Here is an 18742-nt window from a genome sequence, read left to right as displayed (position 1 = left end):
TATATATAAAGCTGATATATTATTTCATGAAAACGCATGTATAAATGAAGATTTTACAAGGTTTTATATTTTCAATAGTCTTACAATTTTCCAATAATTTAAATAAATAATTTCTGGTCATTAAAAGAGAAATTGCATTAAGACAAACTGAAATAATTTGTTATAATACTATTAAAAACATCTAAAGAATGAAATACGGTAATATAATCGACAACTCGATTTTGTAAGTTCCTTCTTGTATCAATAACAAGTTCTTTATTGTATTTATTATCAATAATAAATACACACCGGAAATTTATATGTATACAATGTATATACATGTCATATGACATTCTATTTTATTGGAAAAATTATAAAATAGTGAAAGCGATCGAATCTAATCCTTTTCTCTCATAATATATTCCGGAATATGTTTGAATACGGGATGTACGCGGCAAGAGCACATACTTCAGAATTTCCGATGCTTGTGCCTCTATTGTGAACGCGCCGATATAATCTCGTATAAGTCCCGAGAGTAACGCCTACGTCGGGAATTAGCATAGCGAGATCGCTCCTCGAGATTAGATCGGTGTGAACAATTTTTACGTGCGCCATATGTATACTTCCGAAATCTCTGTTAAAATAATAATTTTATCGAGTGCGACGTTGAAAAATATTTTTCAAATTTGCCAAAGCTTTATGCTTTAATTTGGGAATTTTATAACATCCAATTATTGATATCCATCGATAATTAAATCATATAATGACCGATAATTATCCGTCATTAAAATAAACATATTTTTATACTCTAATAAAACGCCATTTTCGAACATGTGGCAATTGTGAGAGCTAATATATACTACACTATATATATTATAACCTTCCAAGCGTGACCAATTCCATGACGATCAATAAATTAATCCGCGGTCCGACGCGACAAACGACATTTTGATGAGGGACAATATGCCGCCGCGCATAAACTGTTGGAATTCGCTGCATCGTAATTTTCAATTAAAAACGACATGACACTTCGACGCGGTATTCACGAAGCGCGCAGCCAGTGAACTTGATTCGATTAACATCGTTAATCAACGCACAATCCTGTTGCGTTTCATCACAAGTGATCGTAAACTTGCAACTTAGAGTTGTCACATTTTGATTTGAAAATACAACACGTACGGAAGCTCTCATCGAGCTTCTTTATTCGCAATAATTCCGGTCGCAAAAATGAAAAATGTTTAACGACACAAGAAACGTGCTTTCTCTTCATGTCTTCTGATCATGTAGCAGCCGATCTCGTGACTCGCCATGAGACACCACGTGATGGATCTCTATTCGCTTCCTCAAATGGCTTATACCGTCTTTAAATTCCTTTCCGTACCGTTGACATTTCCCTGCTGTTATTATTTGTACTAGAATTTACCGATTTCCCGCTACAATGCGGTTTCTCTGCGCGCTCAAACGAATTATGCGGAGTGACAGCGTCGCCGTAATTATCGATGATACGTGAAACGCGTATAGAAAGCGATTAGTTATCTCCGCGCTGAATCAATAGAAAGCTCTCGTGACTTATGTCACTTAAATGTTGAATGCATCTTCGCTCGCGAAGCAGACTACCCGCCTAGTCTCGATCTTGATCACAGAGATTCTTGCCTCTCTTTTTTCCCTCTCTCTCTCTCTCTCTCTCTCTCTTTCTTCGTATATTACTGTCTCATATGAATTTGATGAACGAGTAACGAAGATTTGTTGATAAGACAGACCTCTCTTCTAATCCGCTTGCGTCTCTTCTCGTTTTATTGCCGCGGACACGTTTACTACGGTGCGGCATTAATTAATGAGTTACACACACCAAAGTATGATAATGCTGACTTGTTACAACATGCAGAATGTTTCTCTAATGTAGTTTTTTAAAGATCTTCTACGAAAAGCAATAATTTAAACTGGTTAATTGTAAAGTTTGTAGTTCTCAAAATCCTAAGATTTACGAAAGAGTTGTAGGATTAGAATCTCAAAGAATCACAAAGAGAAACGCATTACAAATCATATGTCATTGTCACGAATGGGCGTATCTTGACTTTCTAAAATAAACACACCGAGAACAAGGCTGTAGAGAACGTAGGTATTTTTTGTTCTTACTATGGACTTTGAAAGTGTACTCTGCTACTCTTTCACAATTATTGCATTAATTACGAGCGCACGAGATTAACTTTGACCGAGCCAATGTTTGTCCTAGGTGCTGACATAAAAGAGGCCATTCAGCACGCGTTGCAAGTCTACAAGGAGGGCAGCTGTCAGTGGCCACGCGCGCAAATCATTCGAGTACGTGACGTTTATCCGAGTCCATCAACCACCTACGTTCCACATTGTGCTATATTGCACAGGTGCTCGGACGACACCGGATGCTGCAGATCGGAAGCGCTCACCTGCGTGCCGAAGCACTCTCATCGCGTCGAGCTTTTCTTCTATGTAAGTACAGCATATTTTTTTTTTATTATATACAACATTATTCATTATTTTCTATTGCTACAATTTTTTAGATACATATATCCAAATTTAATAAAATAAAATTATCTTGCAATTATGTATTTCTTAACTGATATATTTTATTTAAAAAATCATCAATTTATAAAAAGAAAATATAGAAAATCGAAATCAGGATTAATAATCCCATAAATATTAAGAAAAAATTGATATAAATTTATTCACATCGATACACGTGACAAATTTTCCCACTACTTTTCATCGCATAATTCAACGTGTATCATAATAGAGCGTATGAGTCCGTAACAAGTATTAACTGTCATGACGCATAATTTGTCGGAGTACCGCATTGAGCGAATTAACAGTGCGGCATAGTGCAAGCCGGATCGATTGAACGATAAACGTTCTCGTAAGCGACGGTTCGTTGCATGTTGGATAAATCTCATCGGGAGAGAGAGGCGCACGCGATGCCGGACATAACCGAGAGATGGATGCATCAACGTAAAGAGAAAGACTTTATCCGCGCGCGGCGGATGAAAGTATCATTAATCGTGTAAACCGTATTTGCGGATAATTTATTAGCGGAATATCACGAGAGGAGCCAACGATATGCGAGTATGATTTACGGCCTCGTCGCGATATCGGGCTGATAATTCTTCCTCAATTTTGGCGCTAGATAAATAAATTGTATGTACATATAATGATTATTTTACATTTACATGCAGTTGTGTGTTGCATCCCAGTAAAACATTTTTTTAACAAAAAATGCAAGGAGCGCGTTATCTCGCGGAATTAAATCCCAGGATATAAAATCTCTTATCTACGTAGAAATAATCACGATAATTGATTCGGTTTCAAGTGGACGTATTAATGTCACGGAAAATAAGTAGCATTATAAAATAGTTCGACGTATATTGGATAATTGTTAATTATTATCTGAATTATTTTTATCCTCATCTATTAAATAGGCTATAGCAGATAAAGTTATGAATTGCATATCGCCAAGTAATAAATAATCCTACAATTTCATGCTTGATAATCGCTAACAATTTTCCTAATAATACTCATGTGAATAGAATAAAATCATAATTTATAAAATATATTTAGATCAATTATCGCTAAAAAATACATCTTGTTTTAATTGTAGAATAAAAAAGTAAGTACTTTCTTTGCCCATGTTTCTCATCTCTCGCACCGTCGTCATTAAGGTGTAATTGAGACCGCGATAAGACGAATAAATATGATTGTGCAGCATGTATTGTCACTATACGTTGACGTATTTCGAACGTAGATCGCGTTCCCAAGACTGCCGCGTTGCGGTAATTTGATAGATGACACGCGCCGTCATAGTTGGTGGTCCATCGCGTCTCGCTTTAACAGGGCAACTGTACTTACACGCGCCACGCGATGGAAAATTATTCTCGGATAATTATTAGTCGTTACGTTATGCGTGACTCGTCGTCGTCATCGATATGCGATATTAATGCCTGCTCATAATCGCGCGCGTCTAAGTTAATAACGACCCCAGGCGGTCGCATGACGAGCGAGCAAGGTTTATAAAAGCAAGAATAGTTATTTTTTTTTTTTTTTATTCGACACGCGGATTTTTATTCGGATTGATATACCTATAATTCGGCAGAACGGAATATTTCCAGGAGAAATTTTTTTTTTTTTTCATCGCGATACGTTGCAGTTAAAAAGTATGTAGTACACAAGGGATAGGCCAAGTGCCGACAAAGGGTGCGGTCTCGGTCTTAAACCTTCATTTAACGAACCGGTAGTCATGATTGTGCAACCGATCGCGTTTACGGGTTAGGGTTTAAGACCACCGCGGCTTCTCTCGCAACCCGGTATTTTGCTGCATTATTTCATCGCGCGATTACGGAGGGCTCCGCGATCGACAACCATCTCCTCACCATCATTCTTGGAAAGTCGGCACGACTTAACCCAATTTCACTTGTACCGTGATGCGCACAGATTAATTGAGTATACTTTTAAAGTATAAATACATTTAAATAAGTTATAAAACACAAATGTATGCATTAATAAATATCATTAATTGTCAATTAATTCAAACTTTTTTTAATTAAAAAAAACGTCGGTTGAAGTAGATTTATTTCTAAATGATTACAACACATTGTAAATAAATATGTTTACTTTTGTCTTCAGTTTAATTTTAAACATGATTCATACAGTCGCGTGTTATATTAAAACATCATTACGCGGTGCGGCGATCATAAGGGATTTGCATCATAAATATGCAATTAAAAACAAATACGACGAATCCGTTCCTCCCTCATTATACTTATCGCCAGCCACGTCGAATTAATTACTTGCCGAAGCTTTTGTCGCAATTGCCGAGCCGAGTCTTACCGCTAGTGTGTTATTATCCAGACGTAATGAATACGTAATGTCATAACTGCATATCTAAGGTGTACCATAAGTGACTTCGAAACTGCACGGTCGACCGAATCGAGGAGAGGCAGACAATTAATATTATGATTTGATTTTATTAAAAACCTAATGTGTTTTAATAAAAATTCACATTGATTATCACATAAAGTACCGCAAAGTAACCTTGTATGAAATATCACTAATTAAGCTGGTTTTTTTTACGCATAATATACGTATAACAATCGATGTGATTTATGCTTAATTAATTGCGTTCCATGAACTCCTGTATAAATCGTGACGAATCGGAATGCGAAGGAAAATCGAAAGTGAATAAGAGACTCTGACTCACGAAGAATATTTGACCCTTGATCTTTCTTTTCGATTAATTGCGAGCAGAAGACTTCCCCGTTCTTATACGACTTTCTCTGGAAACTAGTGATTTGTTGAATATGTTAATGTTGTACACTCTCATTATTTCTGCATTAAGTTGTTGCAAGGATAATTTGTGGTCTATAAATGACTGCAATCTCCCGGTATGTTTTTGTCAATATTTATTAACGGCGATTATAAAGCGATTGTAGAAATCGTTACATCGTGCGATTTATAGATCCTCACTCGCTCGTATATCGATTGAACTCGCATCAACGTTTCAATGACCCATGACATGGAATTCGAATTCTCCGCTACTGGATACTTAATGAATCAATTAATCCAGTGATAAATGCGTTCTATTTATATCGACTGTAGAATCGATAAAAGCATCCAAATTGCCGTTAATCATATCTTATCACTGCGAGAAGTTTTTGATAGTTTGAAAAAAAGAGAGATATCGATCTGGTAAAAAATAACGACCATTATTTTATCGATGATTAGTCTTATCTTTTAGTTACCTTTCATACTCGTCAAACAACAATGGCAACGTATAACGTATATCCTGCGAGAATGACGACGAGGGTTGTGGTCAATTGCCATCGATCATCGCTCCGGGAGCGTTTAACGCTCGCCACAGCCCATACTAATTTCCTCCTCATAAAAATTAAGCTGTGAAATGATCGTGTAAAATTATATGGGTGCACGTCGGTCTGTTGAAACATAAGTCATCACTTTACAGAAGACTTTTAACTAAAAATTACTAAACTGTACAAATTTTTTGAGTTGTACAATAAAAAGAGAGAATAATAAAATATTTTGTCGTAATAATTTTTTAATTGTCATTAAAGAAAAAAAGATGACAATAATAATATATCGACGTATTTCTTGACTTTACGAAACTTTGTAAAAAACCGCTGTATCACGCTAACAAAATAGACGACCCTTGTTCAGCAGAAATAGGTATGGAATGACCCTCGTTAGAGGTGAGCTCTTAAGATTCTTAACGATGCTCTTTCGCTTGAGAACAAAAATAAGCGCGATATAAATTCCAATAAGCGCCCCTATAACTGCCAATACCGACATGTGTAATAATGCCGCGGGTATAATTTGCATTTTACCGCGATCACCGTCCAGCTTTGCTACGTAGCATTAGCATAAGCCGGCTATTGTTGGAAACGGTAGTGAGAATTAGACGTGAAGAAACGCTTATTAGGAAGGCAACACATGCTTTTTAGAAAAAGGGAATAAGCTTTGTGCAAGTATAATCTGACTAAACATAACGTGCTTAAATATGGCTGAAAGAACTAAGAAAAAATTAATTAAATTCAATATATATCTATACATAAACAATAGAATTTTTTAATATTAATTCGCTCTTGTATTCTTTCATCTAATCGTGTCTCTCTCCCAAGAATATTCCATGTTGTTCCGATCAATCGACACTTATAGTGACGTGTCTTATCGCGTCATTCGCGAATCTAGCAGTGTCTGAATGCGGATCTGTACTCGAGGGTCGCAGATCTCGCAACGACGTGCGTACAAAAAAAGTCGCAATGGAAGAACAAACCGCGACAAGTGACAAGATACGACGGGATAAATTTACGTTGCCGAATCAACGAGCATGAATATATCCGCTCTTACGAGCAGGAATGGGTTAAGAGTGTCTGAGACTCTGTCACGTTTCCCCTCTCGACGAAAGGCATGAGAGGGAAGAAAGATCCTGGACACCTCGTTCTTAATCGAGCAAAAAAAAAACCTAACCAGATAAATTCCGATTCGTACTTTCGCGAGTCGTGTAAAAAGAATTGATGGCGTCATAAAGCTACGCGTTTTTACCGTATAATTATCGTTGTATAATCAGTATTCCTTCAAGATATTACTAGTTGTATACTTATACATTGAAACAATGGATGAATAATTTTGAAAACAATTATGCCTGGTGAAATATAAAGTCGTGACGAATTTATGTGACAAGCATACAATACACGAATTATCTCGAGCTCGGAATTTTATAAGACGCGAAAACGATAACTATACGACTAAAGCAGCCGACATGTGGCATGTGGCTTTCTTCAGTATTTTTTATCTCGCCGGAGATTGTCCGATATCTCCGCACACCCACGTCCGATCGGTCGGCCAATTGAGAGCACTGATTGTGATAAATGTACAAGTTGGGGAAGCATTAGGGGTCACGCAGCTTGGAATGCGATAAATTCAGTGGGATATGTCGCCTTTTTTTTTTTTTTTTTTATATCCACGGCACTAAACGTCAAAGTAATGCAGAATGCGAGCAATTCCCCGTTACCGGTTACGACATCGAGAGTATATACGTCCGCCATAAATTCTCGAGCGCGTATATCTTTGCTAATATATTATCCGATGAATTAATATCCGCACGGGGACATCGAACGCCTTTATGACAACACGTACAAGTTGCAAACCTGTCGATACTTCTTCCATAATTTATCGTCTACGAACGACCTCTAAGATATAAAACAAATGTGCGCTGATATTTACGTAGTAATGCAGTAATTCAATTCAGTGCAAATATTTTTTAATAATACATATAACATTGTTAATATTTATAGTAACATCAATATGTATTACAATGTGCTTTAATATATTTATAAAATGAGATACATTTGCTTTTTGCGAGAATAATACAACAAATATATATATTTATATTTATATATACATGAATTTAAAATTTCATTTCCATTTCATGCTTCTAAATCTTATAAATATGCATTTTATTGTATTTTAAAATAATTTATCATCAATATTTTATATTTTTATGACGTATAACATGACGTTAAATAAAGTTAATGCAATAGTGTCAACTAATAATGTCTTTAATATAAGCTTCTCTCAAGTTAAAAGGAATCCTATTTAAGGCGGTTATAATAAACAATATTAACAGCGAAACACCGTAAGTTTAGACACAAGACGTTTCACAAGAGACGCTTTTTGGTCCAACTTAAAGACGAAGAGGTGAGAAGACATCATCTCGCTTTACGTCACTCAAGAACAGTTGTCGCGACGCCATGCTCCAGTTACCCTCTATTATTATACCGTATACAACCCTTTTCAATGGTCGCTCGTCGATGCCGAGATCAGATCACTTTCGCGCACTTTTCAGCTTTATGTCTCTTTAAAATCCCCTTCCGCTCACGGAATTCTCTTCAGAGACTCGCTTGATTCTAACCGGTCCGATACTGGGTTATTAACTTCCAACTTGGTCCACAACGCGAGCCGAGTGAGTCAGTTTCGAGCCGAGCCACACTTGGCCGGGTATCAAATTCGTCGCAGATCAACGTGCAGCACAAGCCCGGACACAAAGTGCGCGAACTTAGAGTTGTATAAATACCGCGGCTTCCGCGATACCGAAATACGCTGATTTATGGAGTTCCCCTGGATCGTCAGGCTGCTTCTTCTCGCATCAGTCCAGCATCACACGCGCAAGCAACTGGGTTAAAGTCGATCGTTAAAGTTCTTTGGAGAGAGATCTGTTTGTCGAATGATGGGCTCGTCAACAGGACCGGCTTTATGAGCGTGTATGAAAAGCATATGTGTCGAAAGCACGAGAGTGGACTAATCGAAATTACTGATGGTCGTAAAGAATTTCTGACGTATCTTTAAAAGCTTCGAATATCAATTTACACGCTTCACGAAAATCCTTTCGTCTCGTCAGCAACGTAAACGTCAGCCGACATTTTCGTTCAAGTTAAAATTCCACCCCCTTTTCATCAATCCCTTTCTCTCGTTTTTTGTTCTTTCTTTTTTTTTTCGCAAAGAAGAAAGAAATTCGGAATGGTCGTTAATAGGTACCTGCACGATGGTCGGCAAACTCGAAATTAAAGAAGCAGCTCGCCGCTAAGCCCTCGTATTTTACGACACGGGAGACGGTTTAATAATGCCTAACACTTTCGACAATCCCGGACAATCTCCACAATTCGCAACCTGCTAACTTTGCTCGCACAAGAATAAAGCGCGCTTCCCCAAAGTGTAGATTCTCTGCGAGGATAATCTCACACTAATGCGCCCTTCTTCTTGGAACTGGTCGTGCTGGTGCTGCGGCAACCGTCCGACAAAAAGAGACGGTACGTCGGCCATCGTCATTGCGACGTTTCGCTTGATATTCTGGTAGATGCGTGAACATGAATAATAAGTTAAGCACGAAGGAATATATCATACATGAACACGTGAGGTTTCGTCGAATTCCATTCGCCTGCGATATATGCTATGACAAACATACCAAACAGAAATAAAAAAAAAAACAAGATCAAAATAGCTAAGGTGTAATAAAGCAATAAAATTGTCAGATTGTTATTATATAATTCGACGTAAAAATGAATTGAAAAGAGTTGGTTTTAAAATACGAAACTTTCAGCGATTCAATCAAATGATAATTTTAAGATTCCTACCCTAACAAACTGGCAACAAACTTGAATGTTTCCGTCATCCTATCGTAAAAATGGTCGCTGAACGCGACGTCGAATCGATTGCTCATCGACCAAATATACTGTTCGCGTCTTGTTATGTGCCACGATTTATATCTTTGGTATTTATAATTTTTTTAATTAAAACCCTAATAAATTTTAGTTCCGCTATTGACCAGACCGTAATAAATCTTTTGTGTAAACCTTTTGTTTAAACTTTTTGTCTAAATCTTTTTTTCTTCTTTACGAATTTCTGACCTGCGAATATAAATTATAAAGGTGCGCTGTGTCGTTTTGTTATTTTTTATCATTGTTTCTTTTTTGCAATCTTTTAATTTTACTCCTTCTTTTAAAAAAAAAAGTCGCTTCGATATTAAAACGCATTTTATCATTAGTTGATATTTCCACGAGACTTCAACTTGTTCAACCTTTTGAAAGAAGAGATCTTTGAAGTTAAAATCTCTCTTAAATTAAAATCTCCGTTGTCTCTGAAAGCAATTACACCTCCGATTTGTATCATTTGTATCGAATAAAGTATTATAAGTAAACAATTGACTATCTTTTTTCTTTACGTCGTAATAGTCTGCGTCAAGAGCTGCGATGGATTTTCAAGAAACTCATTTTTTCCACGATTTGTATAAACTAATCGCTTGTATATCTACGACGATGCTAGAAAATAATTTATATCATTTTATATCAGAATATTTATTAAATATTCATTTTATTGATATTAAATTTAATTGGAAGAAATTTATCGTTTTCAAAAACTTTAAACATTTTTAACAATTAATTTTAAAAAATTAAAAATATTATTTGTATTTGATTATTTTCTTTTAAGCTAACGAATTATATCGTACACTAATTCAAAGTATAATAGTAAATGCAGCTTAAAAAGCATGTTTAAGGATCTGGGACGACCTGAATCTTTCGATATCGGTCTGCTATTTATGCGCCCGTACCATTAGTTATCGCAAAAGCGTCCCAAGTGCTGCATAGATTCGAGATGCCTTTCATAGAAGCCTTTTTTCGGAGTGTCCTGAAATGTTTCTGAAACGTTCAAAGAAAGAAGGATGCGAACCAAAGTTATTTTTAGTAATCTGAGATTTTTTTAGGCCAAGCATTTCTAAACATAATATTCATTCTTTTCTACTTAAACTATAAATGTCACCAAAGGCATGCAAATTTTGATACAGATATTAACGACGATAGTCAAGCTGCTACAATGATGAAAACAAAAACTTTACGGTTTCCTCAAGTACTTAACGAAAGTTTGCGAAGGGATAGACAATATCGGGTTGGACTTTGACGAGGGTAACAGCTGCAGCGAAAAAGACCGCAACGAGCCTATGCCAAGAACTATAATGTCGGCCAATGGCGACAGGCTCGTCGGAACAAACAAGATAAAACCAAGCATACACTTTCATTGTTTTGTGTGATTTTCTCATATTCTCATGTGTCCACGTGTTCGCTACTGCTACTGGATGACGTGGCGTCGCCGAAAATGTATGCGCAACGACGCGAAACTGAGTTGAGACTGATTGATTGAACAACGTTGAACATGCAAATAATGCCGGCAACGCACACGCAAAAATAATGACAAAATGATCAGTGACATGATAGAAAGACGCACTGTATCTGATTGTGAGTCAAATTTTAAAATTCACCGTGTTTAGCACACTCCTGTAATAAAGCTGGCTCATCATTATTAAAAATTTGAAAAATTTTAAGTTTTGATAATCTCCCTAAGAATTTTAGAGTTTATCTTTATCGGTTTCAGAAATAATTTCGTCGTTTAAAATAACGAAAATAGCATTTGAAGGTACGAGAAGGGCCAATTTCATATTTTATACAACTTTAAGATGGCCTAATTTTTTTATCATCAATTTTAACGCTTTGATTATTAAGAAAAATCATTAGAACTCTTCGGGAGGCTATCAGAACTCTCTCGACAGAATTGCCGCTATCAAAAAAAAAAAAAATGTTTACCTCCATGATCGATTTCTAGATGAAAATTTTTGTCACAGAATTAAAGCGATAAGAATGTCTGTTCAAATCCTGTAAAAAAATACTCTGATCTTCCAAATATTTTTATTCAAAATTTCAAAGAAAATATTTTAATGATTTTTTAGTACAACTTTCTCAAATAAATTTTTTTATTGTACTCATTTCTAATGCTTTTCACTCATGAAGAAAAAAAACACAAAGCTGCTTAAATTTCAAGTGCTACATTTATAAATGTACTGAAAAAAAATTGAATAATTTTTTTTAAATAAAAAATTTTACCTTTTATAACATTTTCATTTCTTATCACTAAAAATTAAAATAAAGAATATGTTGCATATATTTTAAATAAAAATACATTTATACTATTAAAGCAAAATTATCAGAGAGAGAATGTTTTTTTAAAATTCCCTAAATTACAATAAAATCTCTTGAAAAATTCCCTGCTTTCTCCAAGTACAAAAAAATTTCATCAAGAAAATCAGGTTTTTCATATTTTTCCAGGGAGTATACACCCTAGTGGTAGATATATAAAAATATCTATAAATTTTGACGCAAGGATGAAAATTTATTCGCGAACGAGGAAGAGCTAACGAAAAAGAATTGTTCCGTTTTCCTTCAGATTCTTTTTCATGGTAAAACAAATGGGCGTCTTGTTCGGAGATATTTTCTGACACGCGCACCTGCGCCGGCGGTCGTCGTGCCGGAAGGTAAGAAAAAGAAGGATGTTACATTCTCACGGAATGTGGTAGATCCCAATCTGGAGCGGGAGAGAGCGCCGGTTATCGTTTTTAATGGTTTTCTCGAGTCACCACTTTTGTAAACCGTCAGCGGAATCGCCTGACCATTCTCGTTATGTTTCTGAGTAGCCGGAAAAAGGACCCCACGCAAGATTAACGACGCTCCTGAACTCGCAATATGAATGGGACTGTTGCGTCAGCGTGGACATGCACCCATCATTTTAATGGGACCATGACGTCGACGTGGGTCTTCCTGTCCATTTCGAGATTCGAGATTACACGCTGACTGAGCGGTCTCTCTCGCATTGACAGGTGTCGCCGAAAATGTCAGTCGGATATGCATTCTTATCACGCTCTAAATAGCTGAGCAAAATTAACTAAAAAAGTATTTTAACACTCAAGTAATTAACGTAATTTTAAATAAAACTATCTTAAAAGCAACAACTAAAACGGCGAGTATTACTTGCGCGTTCACGGAATCTTTTTGCTATAATTTACCGAGCTGTGATAATTATAATTAAAATTTTTCGAGCTGTCAGCGACGGCGCTGAACTCTCGATACAGGATACTTTCACATAAGATAATAAAAACTTTAATTATAATCTTTAACCTGATTGCGCGCCAACGTTAGTTGTAATTATGCGTTATGTCATTAACGTAAACTTATTTTAATCGAATAAATATCGCTAATGAGTAATCGACTTGAGTTTTCCGGGAAACAAGTTCTCGAATTGATCTTATCTTGCATAATATCTAACTATCGTGTGATTATGAAGACACTTTTAAACGTAGACGTGGCAAAAGAGAAAACTACACATTTGAGAAGTTGATCTCGATTTCGCAGGTCGCATGATGAAAACCGGGCAAAAGATAAATGGAAGGGAGAAGAAACGGAGTCACGACTTCCTTTTCCGTTGGATCATAGCGCCTCGCCTACTCGCGCTGACCTCCGTAAGGGTCAGCTGTCAGGTATCGATAGTCCCGGCTCGTACACGCCAGACATGCTCTCTCATGCTAAGCATCGTGTTATTTCTATTTTTGCGTCCAGACGTACCCGAAGAACGTGCTCTCTGCATCGCACCGACATGTAAGCGCGTGTACGTGTGCACGCGTATATATTCTTGCATAAGAAACGTCTGACACATCTCTTAGATTGCAAACGTGGCGCTGCTCCCATCAGATATGCTCTTTCTACGCCAGTCAATGAAAACGCTCTCTACAGCGATCGAGATACGATAGAGAGAGAAAGATATAAATTCACGATTGAAATTAACTTGGCATGAGTTAATCCGATAAGCGTACAAAATGCCGTTGAAGCGTCGTGATATATTAACTCAAACACATTTCTTGTACTCGATACGATATAGATATTTGAAAAATATTTTCAACAAAACTGATAACATAGATTGCATACAGAATTTTATACCATCTCGCGTTGCGTCGGCTTAATAGGCTGTAATTTCAGTAGATAGTACAGTAGCTGACACGTCATATTGTCGTACAACCTTCACGTATTTATATATACGCAATATCCGTTTGGTTGCCACGAAGGGTCAAGTATGAAAATATCTTCCGTAATTGACATCGATAAATATGTTTATATTAATGTGAAAATGATTAGCCTAGCTGCCACAAGTCCCAGAGAATTGACACAAGGCTATTTAATTCTATGTAGAAGTATCGAACGGTTTTTCTGACAATTTTTATTTTTTAGATTAATAATCCATTTCTTGTGTAAAAGATTAAATTTAAATATTTTATCTTTTATATAAAAAGTAAGATATTAAAAAATAAACGGTCCAAAAAAACCGTTCGGAATTTTAACGTTATGTCTACGCGATATTTTACATTTAACTCTCGTTCATTTATTTTACATTTAACTCTCGTTCAATCAGTGTATTATTAATTTTATCCATCTGTCAAAATATTTTTTTTGATAAAAATGTATTTTATTAAGATTTTTTCATTTTATTAATTTATAACTTTATATACGTCATAAAAATGTATGCTAATGTGTTATTGAAATTTTTAGTTTTATATCAAGTAAAAATTTTAATAACTTCAATTCTGTACAGTATAATACATCTGTACATCTTATTATCGCAAGATGAGATTACTTCGGAGACGAAGCACTCGATTAGAATGAGTGAGTGCAGTGAAATAAACTACTATATGAGATGTAAAATTGCTGAAAATGTAGATAGAAAATGCTTTTATAATTCAATTCCAAAAAGAGACAATACTTGTGCATATAATAGAATAAAAGAGCATGCAAATTAATGAAACATCTCGTTAAAATGATAATGATATACGATGATTTGCACAAAAAGAACAGGAACCTCGAAAGACACGGATGTTTACATCGAGAGAGTTAAAACATTGACAGATTTTATATGTGAAATAACGGAAAAAGAAACGGCGTTCAATGTTTTGCGAACTTCTATTTAGAGATTTTACGAGTAATATCTCACAGACGGACGAAGTAACTTCTACCTGACGTTTATTTCTTACGAGATTTCTCTACTTGACTACCGTCTATTCTATGAGAAATTTTGCTGAGTTTCTTATGTCTAATGTAAAATAGAAAATTACTTGCATAAATATAGCGACCTTTAAAACTTTTGTTTCATAGAATTTATAACACAATATAAGAGATTATATAAGAAAAATATCTAAATATTGTTATGATTTTTATAACAGCATTGCATTTTAAAATACAATTAGAGAGAATTTTAAAAAATCTATATATGTTTTACAAACACGTTTAAGATTCAGTTGATAAAAAATCTCGGAAATCGTATCGAGAATAACAAGCTACCAATTAATCTTAATAGCTACAGAAGTGATGCATTTCTCTTGATTTTTTTTGTTGCTTCTGGAAATGGACATAAAAATTATTAGCCGCTTAATGAATTGGTTCATGTCTAAAAGTAGGAAAATTTTAAAATAATTACGAAAAATTTGCAAGAGACACTGCGATGTTTCAAGACTACAAATTCATCAGACTCATTAATATTTTGAAGCGTGCAAAAATAGAAAATCGACATTTTATATATTTTGATTGACAATATCCTGTGAATTGTCAGTTTAATTTTGTAGAAATAAAGATAGAGATAAATGAATATAGAAGGTATGATAGAGATAAATAATTTTGTATAAAGATAGAATAAATCGCGATCAATATTGCGAATAAGTTTTCGTGTGCATCACTGGTTATAAGCAGTGCAAGAATAATTTTGCTGCAAATCGACTTTGACATATAGATCGGTTGCTTCTTGCTCTTTAGGATTCGTTATCGCAAACGGAAGAAAAATTGACTGATTGTCTCTTGTAATTCCCTCGCGTACATCCTTTCGCGGACGTCCAACCGTTGGTCGACCACCTGCGCAGATTGGACATCCTGTGTAGGTACTCGTGTAGCTCGTAATTTACCGTCAGATTCCTACCTTGCAGTGACTCTCAGCGCAAGCGTATCACGTGGTCTGCTATTTACATTTTACGACTCGATTTCTTAATAGACGAGCTGGGAGAAATATAATAAACGCGCATATAACGTTTGCAATGACGCGCGGATAAAATTTTTCACGAATTAAGAATAAGTTTTATTGAAGAAGAACGGTAATCGTATCTTTATGAAATCGCGTTTATACAATAAAAGATGTTTGTTCAAATGAAGAAGAATACATATTTAGTTACGTGAAATGGCAAATGGCAAGAGTTTTGCAAAGAAATTCTTAAGATGAACGTCGTAACAGTCGTTTTTCTTAAAGGCGCGCGCACGTGGTTAGGTGCGTTTTATGAATAAAGCATAATGAATGAAGCCCTATGAGTGTAGTCGACCGTATGAGATACCTCGAACGGCCATTCCAACATGACCTCTGCCCAGTTACATTATTTACATGAGTTAGTGTGCATCAATGAAGCACCATAAATCTTGCCGATCATTGAAAAACGTATCTGTCTCCTAAATGATCGGCGGATCGTTTTTCATCGATCGGCCGCTCCTTATGGGAACTATCTCTCTGATCTGATAAGTTCTTCGAACTTTGACAATGCTTCTCTCTCTCCCTTCCCCTTCCTTTTTACACTTGCAAAATATATAATTCGAGAACAAAGGCATATGAGCTTCATATTTCCAGAATTACTCGGCAATCTCGGCTATAAAAGTTTAATGAGAACGTAACTTGCTTCTAAGAGTTCATCAAAATTACGTTACGACTATCACGCTCGCTCCACAGAAAGTATGATAATTAAATTTGCATATAAAATTTCATTTCTATTTCCTTTACCTACCTCGCGTATTACCTTCCATTATTAAGAGAAACCGTGCAGTCGGTTAATTTTTTTTTCTTAAAATATATGTATTCTATTTGTATTATATATTACATATAGAAATATATTTATGCAGCGTAAGACAAATTTATGTTTTACACTCACCGAGGTATTCGACGCCACTGATCATATTACTTATTTATTCATGAAATTTCGCAAAGAGCGTCGTGCGCGAGGGCGAATAAAGAAGACGTGTGGTTCTCCAGTAGGATAGACGCGAATCTGCATACAATGAGAGAGGGAGAGTATATCCAGTATGTTTCGCACGAGTATTTGTGCATTGTCATCTTGTCAGAGAACGCGAAAGCAATAATATAAGAACGGCGAGGAACGATAAATTTTGGATTATTTTAAAACGTACGTGTCGTTTGTCATCGTTTGTTGCACGCGGTCGCTTCGAACTTTGAAACAGGAGGAGATGCGGCTGGCAGCTTTATTTGGGGTGCATTCATAATTCAGGGGGAACGTCAGCGGAATAATTCGCGTGTCATATCTTACGAGAGCCGAGGACAGCCATTCCGTAAACCCTCTCCTTCCTTCCTCTCTCGTTTAAAGAGCTCAACGAGCTCTGCCCCTGTCGGGGCAATTTAAATTGGGATCTTTATCTGTGGTGCAGTTGTAAGCACCTTAGGACCGGTTCACACCGACGTCACTTACAGTTAACTTTATTTCGGCGAACGGCGAATAAACATCTCATTTTCTTGTCACGTGTATTGCAAGATCCAGATATATTCAATTTATATTATTAATTCGAAGGGTTCTTAAAATTAATTTTAAATGAAAGCGAGAAGGTGTAACCGTATCAAAATTAATTACGCGGATACGAGGAGGTGCGCTCGTTGAATTACACTCGAGCGATAGGATTCAGGGCCCGTACATGCGAGGGTTTACACATAACTAACCGCCGGTCAATCGGGGAACTAACCTCGGATAACCTTCACTTACGTTAACCTCACCGCGTTCGTTAAGGCTTGATTATTCCTTGAGTTAAGTTGCTACTCGAGTGGTTGCATTATAGACCTGTGTATCGCCGAGGCCCTAAGTCTCTTCGTCCTCGTGTCGGCAACACAATATTCACACACGCGCGTGTTACATGGTAGCGAGAGGCAACAACAGCGACCGCGGACATGATCATAAAATCACGCTGCAGAATGCAGACTGTAACACATGTAGAATGTACCAAGAGAGAAATATTTTAATGATATTCTGAGCTAAAAAAAGAATCCAATTAAACGATTACATAATAAATTGTAATGTCAAAATATTTTATGTAATTTCAGAAATTTTCTGTTTTACGTACTCTAAACATTTCTGAATCTTAAAAAAAAAAAGCTGGAATTTATTATAAAAAGATAATTTCGTTAATTGAATTTCGAGGACACAATCAGCTGATAACCTTCGATACGGCGCCAATCTCGCAATAAAGTGCAAATTAGAAGCTAAAAATTCCCCGATGCGAGCTCAATGACGACGGATGTGTACGACGGGCGCGAAACCGCAGATGCAAACCGCAAAAGGTAAAACTCTCGCACCGGGGGCTCACGTGATGTCGCGTGCATCACAATCCTAAGATCCGCGCAAGTGCATCTCGGTACGAACGTGCCGAGAAGTAGGAAGTCGGTTAGCTTCGCCGCGTCACCTAGACCATGCGATACGCTTCTTTTTCCTCACATCATTTCTCATTCGCCAATGGGCGAACTTTTGCAAAGGCGGTCGCGGCGCGATTCTTGCATTTTAAACGCTTCGTCAGTGTTCCCTGGAAAACGCGCTTCCGCCTCGTTTCGACGTCTGCATATTTAACCGTCCCATTACCACATGACTGTCTATCCGGTTCGACTGCTACGTAAGAAAAAGAAAAAAGACAAGCAGAAATGAAGCTTCCGGTCTGTATCGCGTACGTGTCTCGCGCGTTTCTCTCTCCCTTATAAAACTTTCCGAACACACGACCAACCAGCTAAACTCTCTCGTTTTTAATGCTTCGTAATTCAAGACGGTTGAGATATC

General features: G+C 36.5%; 1 protein-coding gene and 1 long non-coding RNA gene across 3 annotated transcripts in view; one reads left to right on the top strand and one right to left on the bottom strand.

Annotated features, from left to right (window-relative positions):
- LOC140666547 (uncharacterized) overlaps positions 1 to 18742 on the top strand; it is an 82675-nt gene that overhangs the window by 40524 nt on the left and 23409 nt on the right. The window contains exon 3 of the mRNA XM_072893842.1: positions 2213 to 2445. Within this exon, the coding sequence (XP_072749943.1) occupies positions 2213 to 2445 (233 nt within the window). The remainder of the gene's footprint in view (positions 1 to 2212; positions 2446 to 18742) is intronic.
- The window catches only part of LOC140666553 (uncharacterized), a 148368-nt gene that overhangs the window by 121435 nt on the left and 8191 nt on the right, over positions 1 to 18742 (bottom strand). The window lies entirely within an intron of this gene.

This window comes from Anoplolepis gracilipes, chromosome 6, assembly GCF_047496725.1.
Source record: "Anoplolepis gracilipes chromosome 6, ASM4749672v1, whole genome shotgun sequence".
NCBI lineage: Eukaryota > Metazoa > Arthropoda > Insecta > Hymenoptera > Formicidae > Anoplolepis > Anoplolepis gracilipes.
Note: the sequence above shows the minus strand (reverse complement) of the source record. Positions and strands in the feature narration are given on the sequence as shown.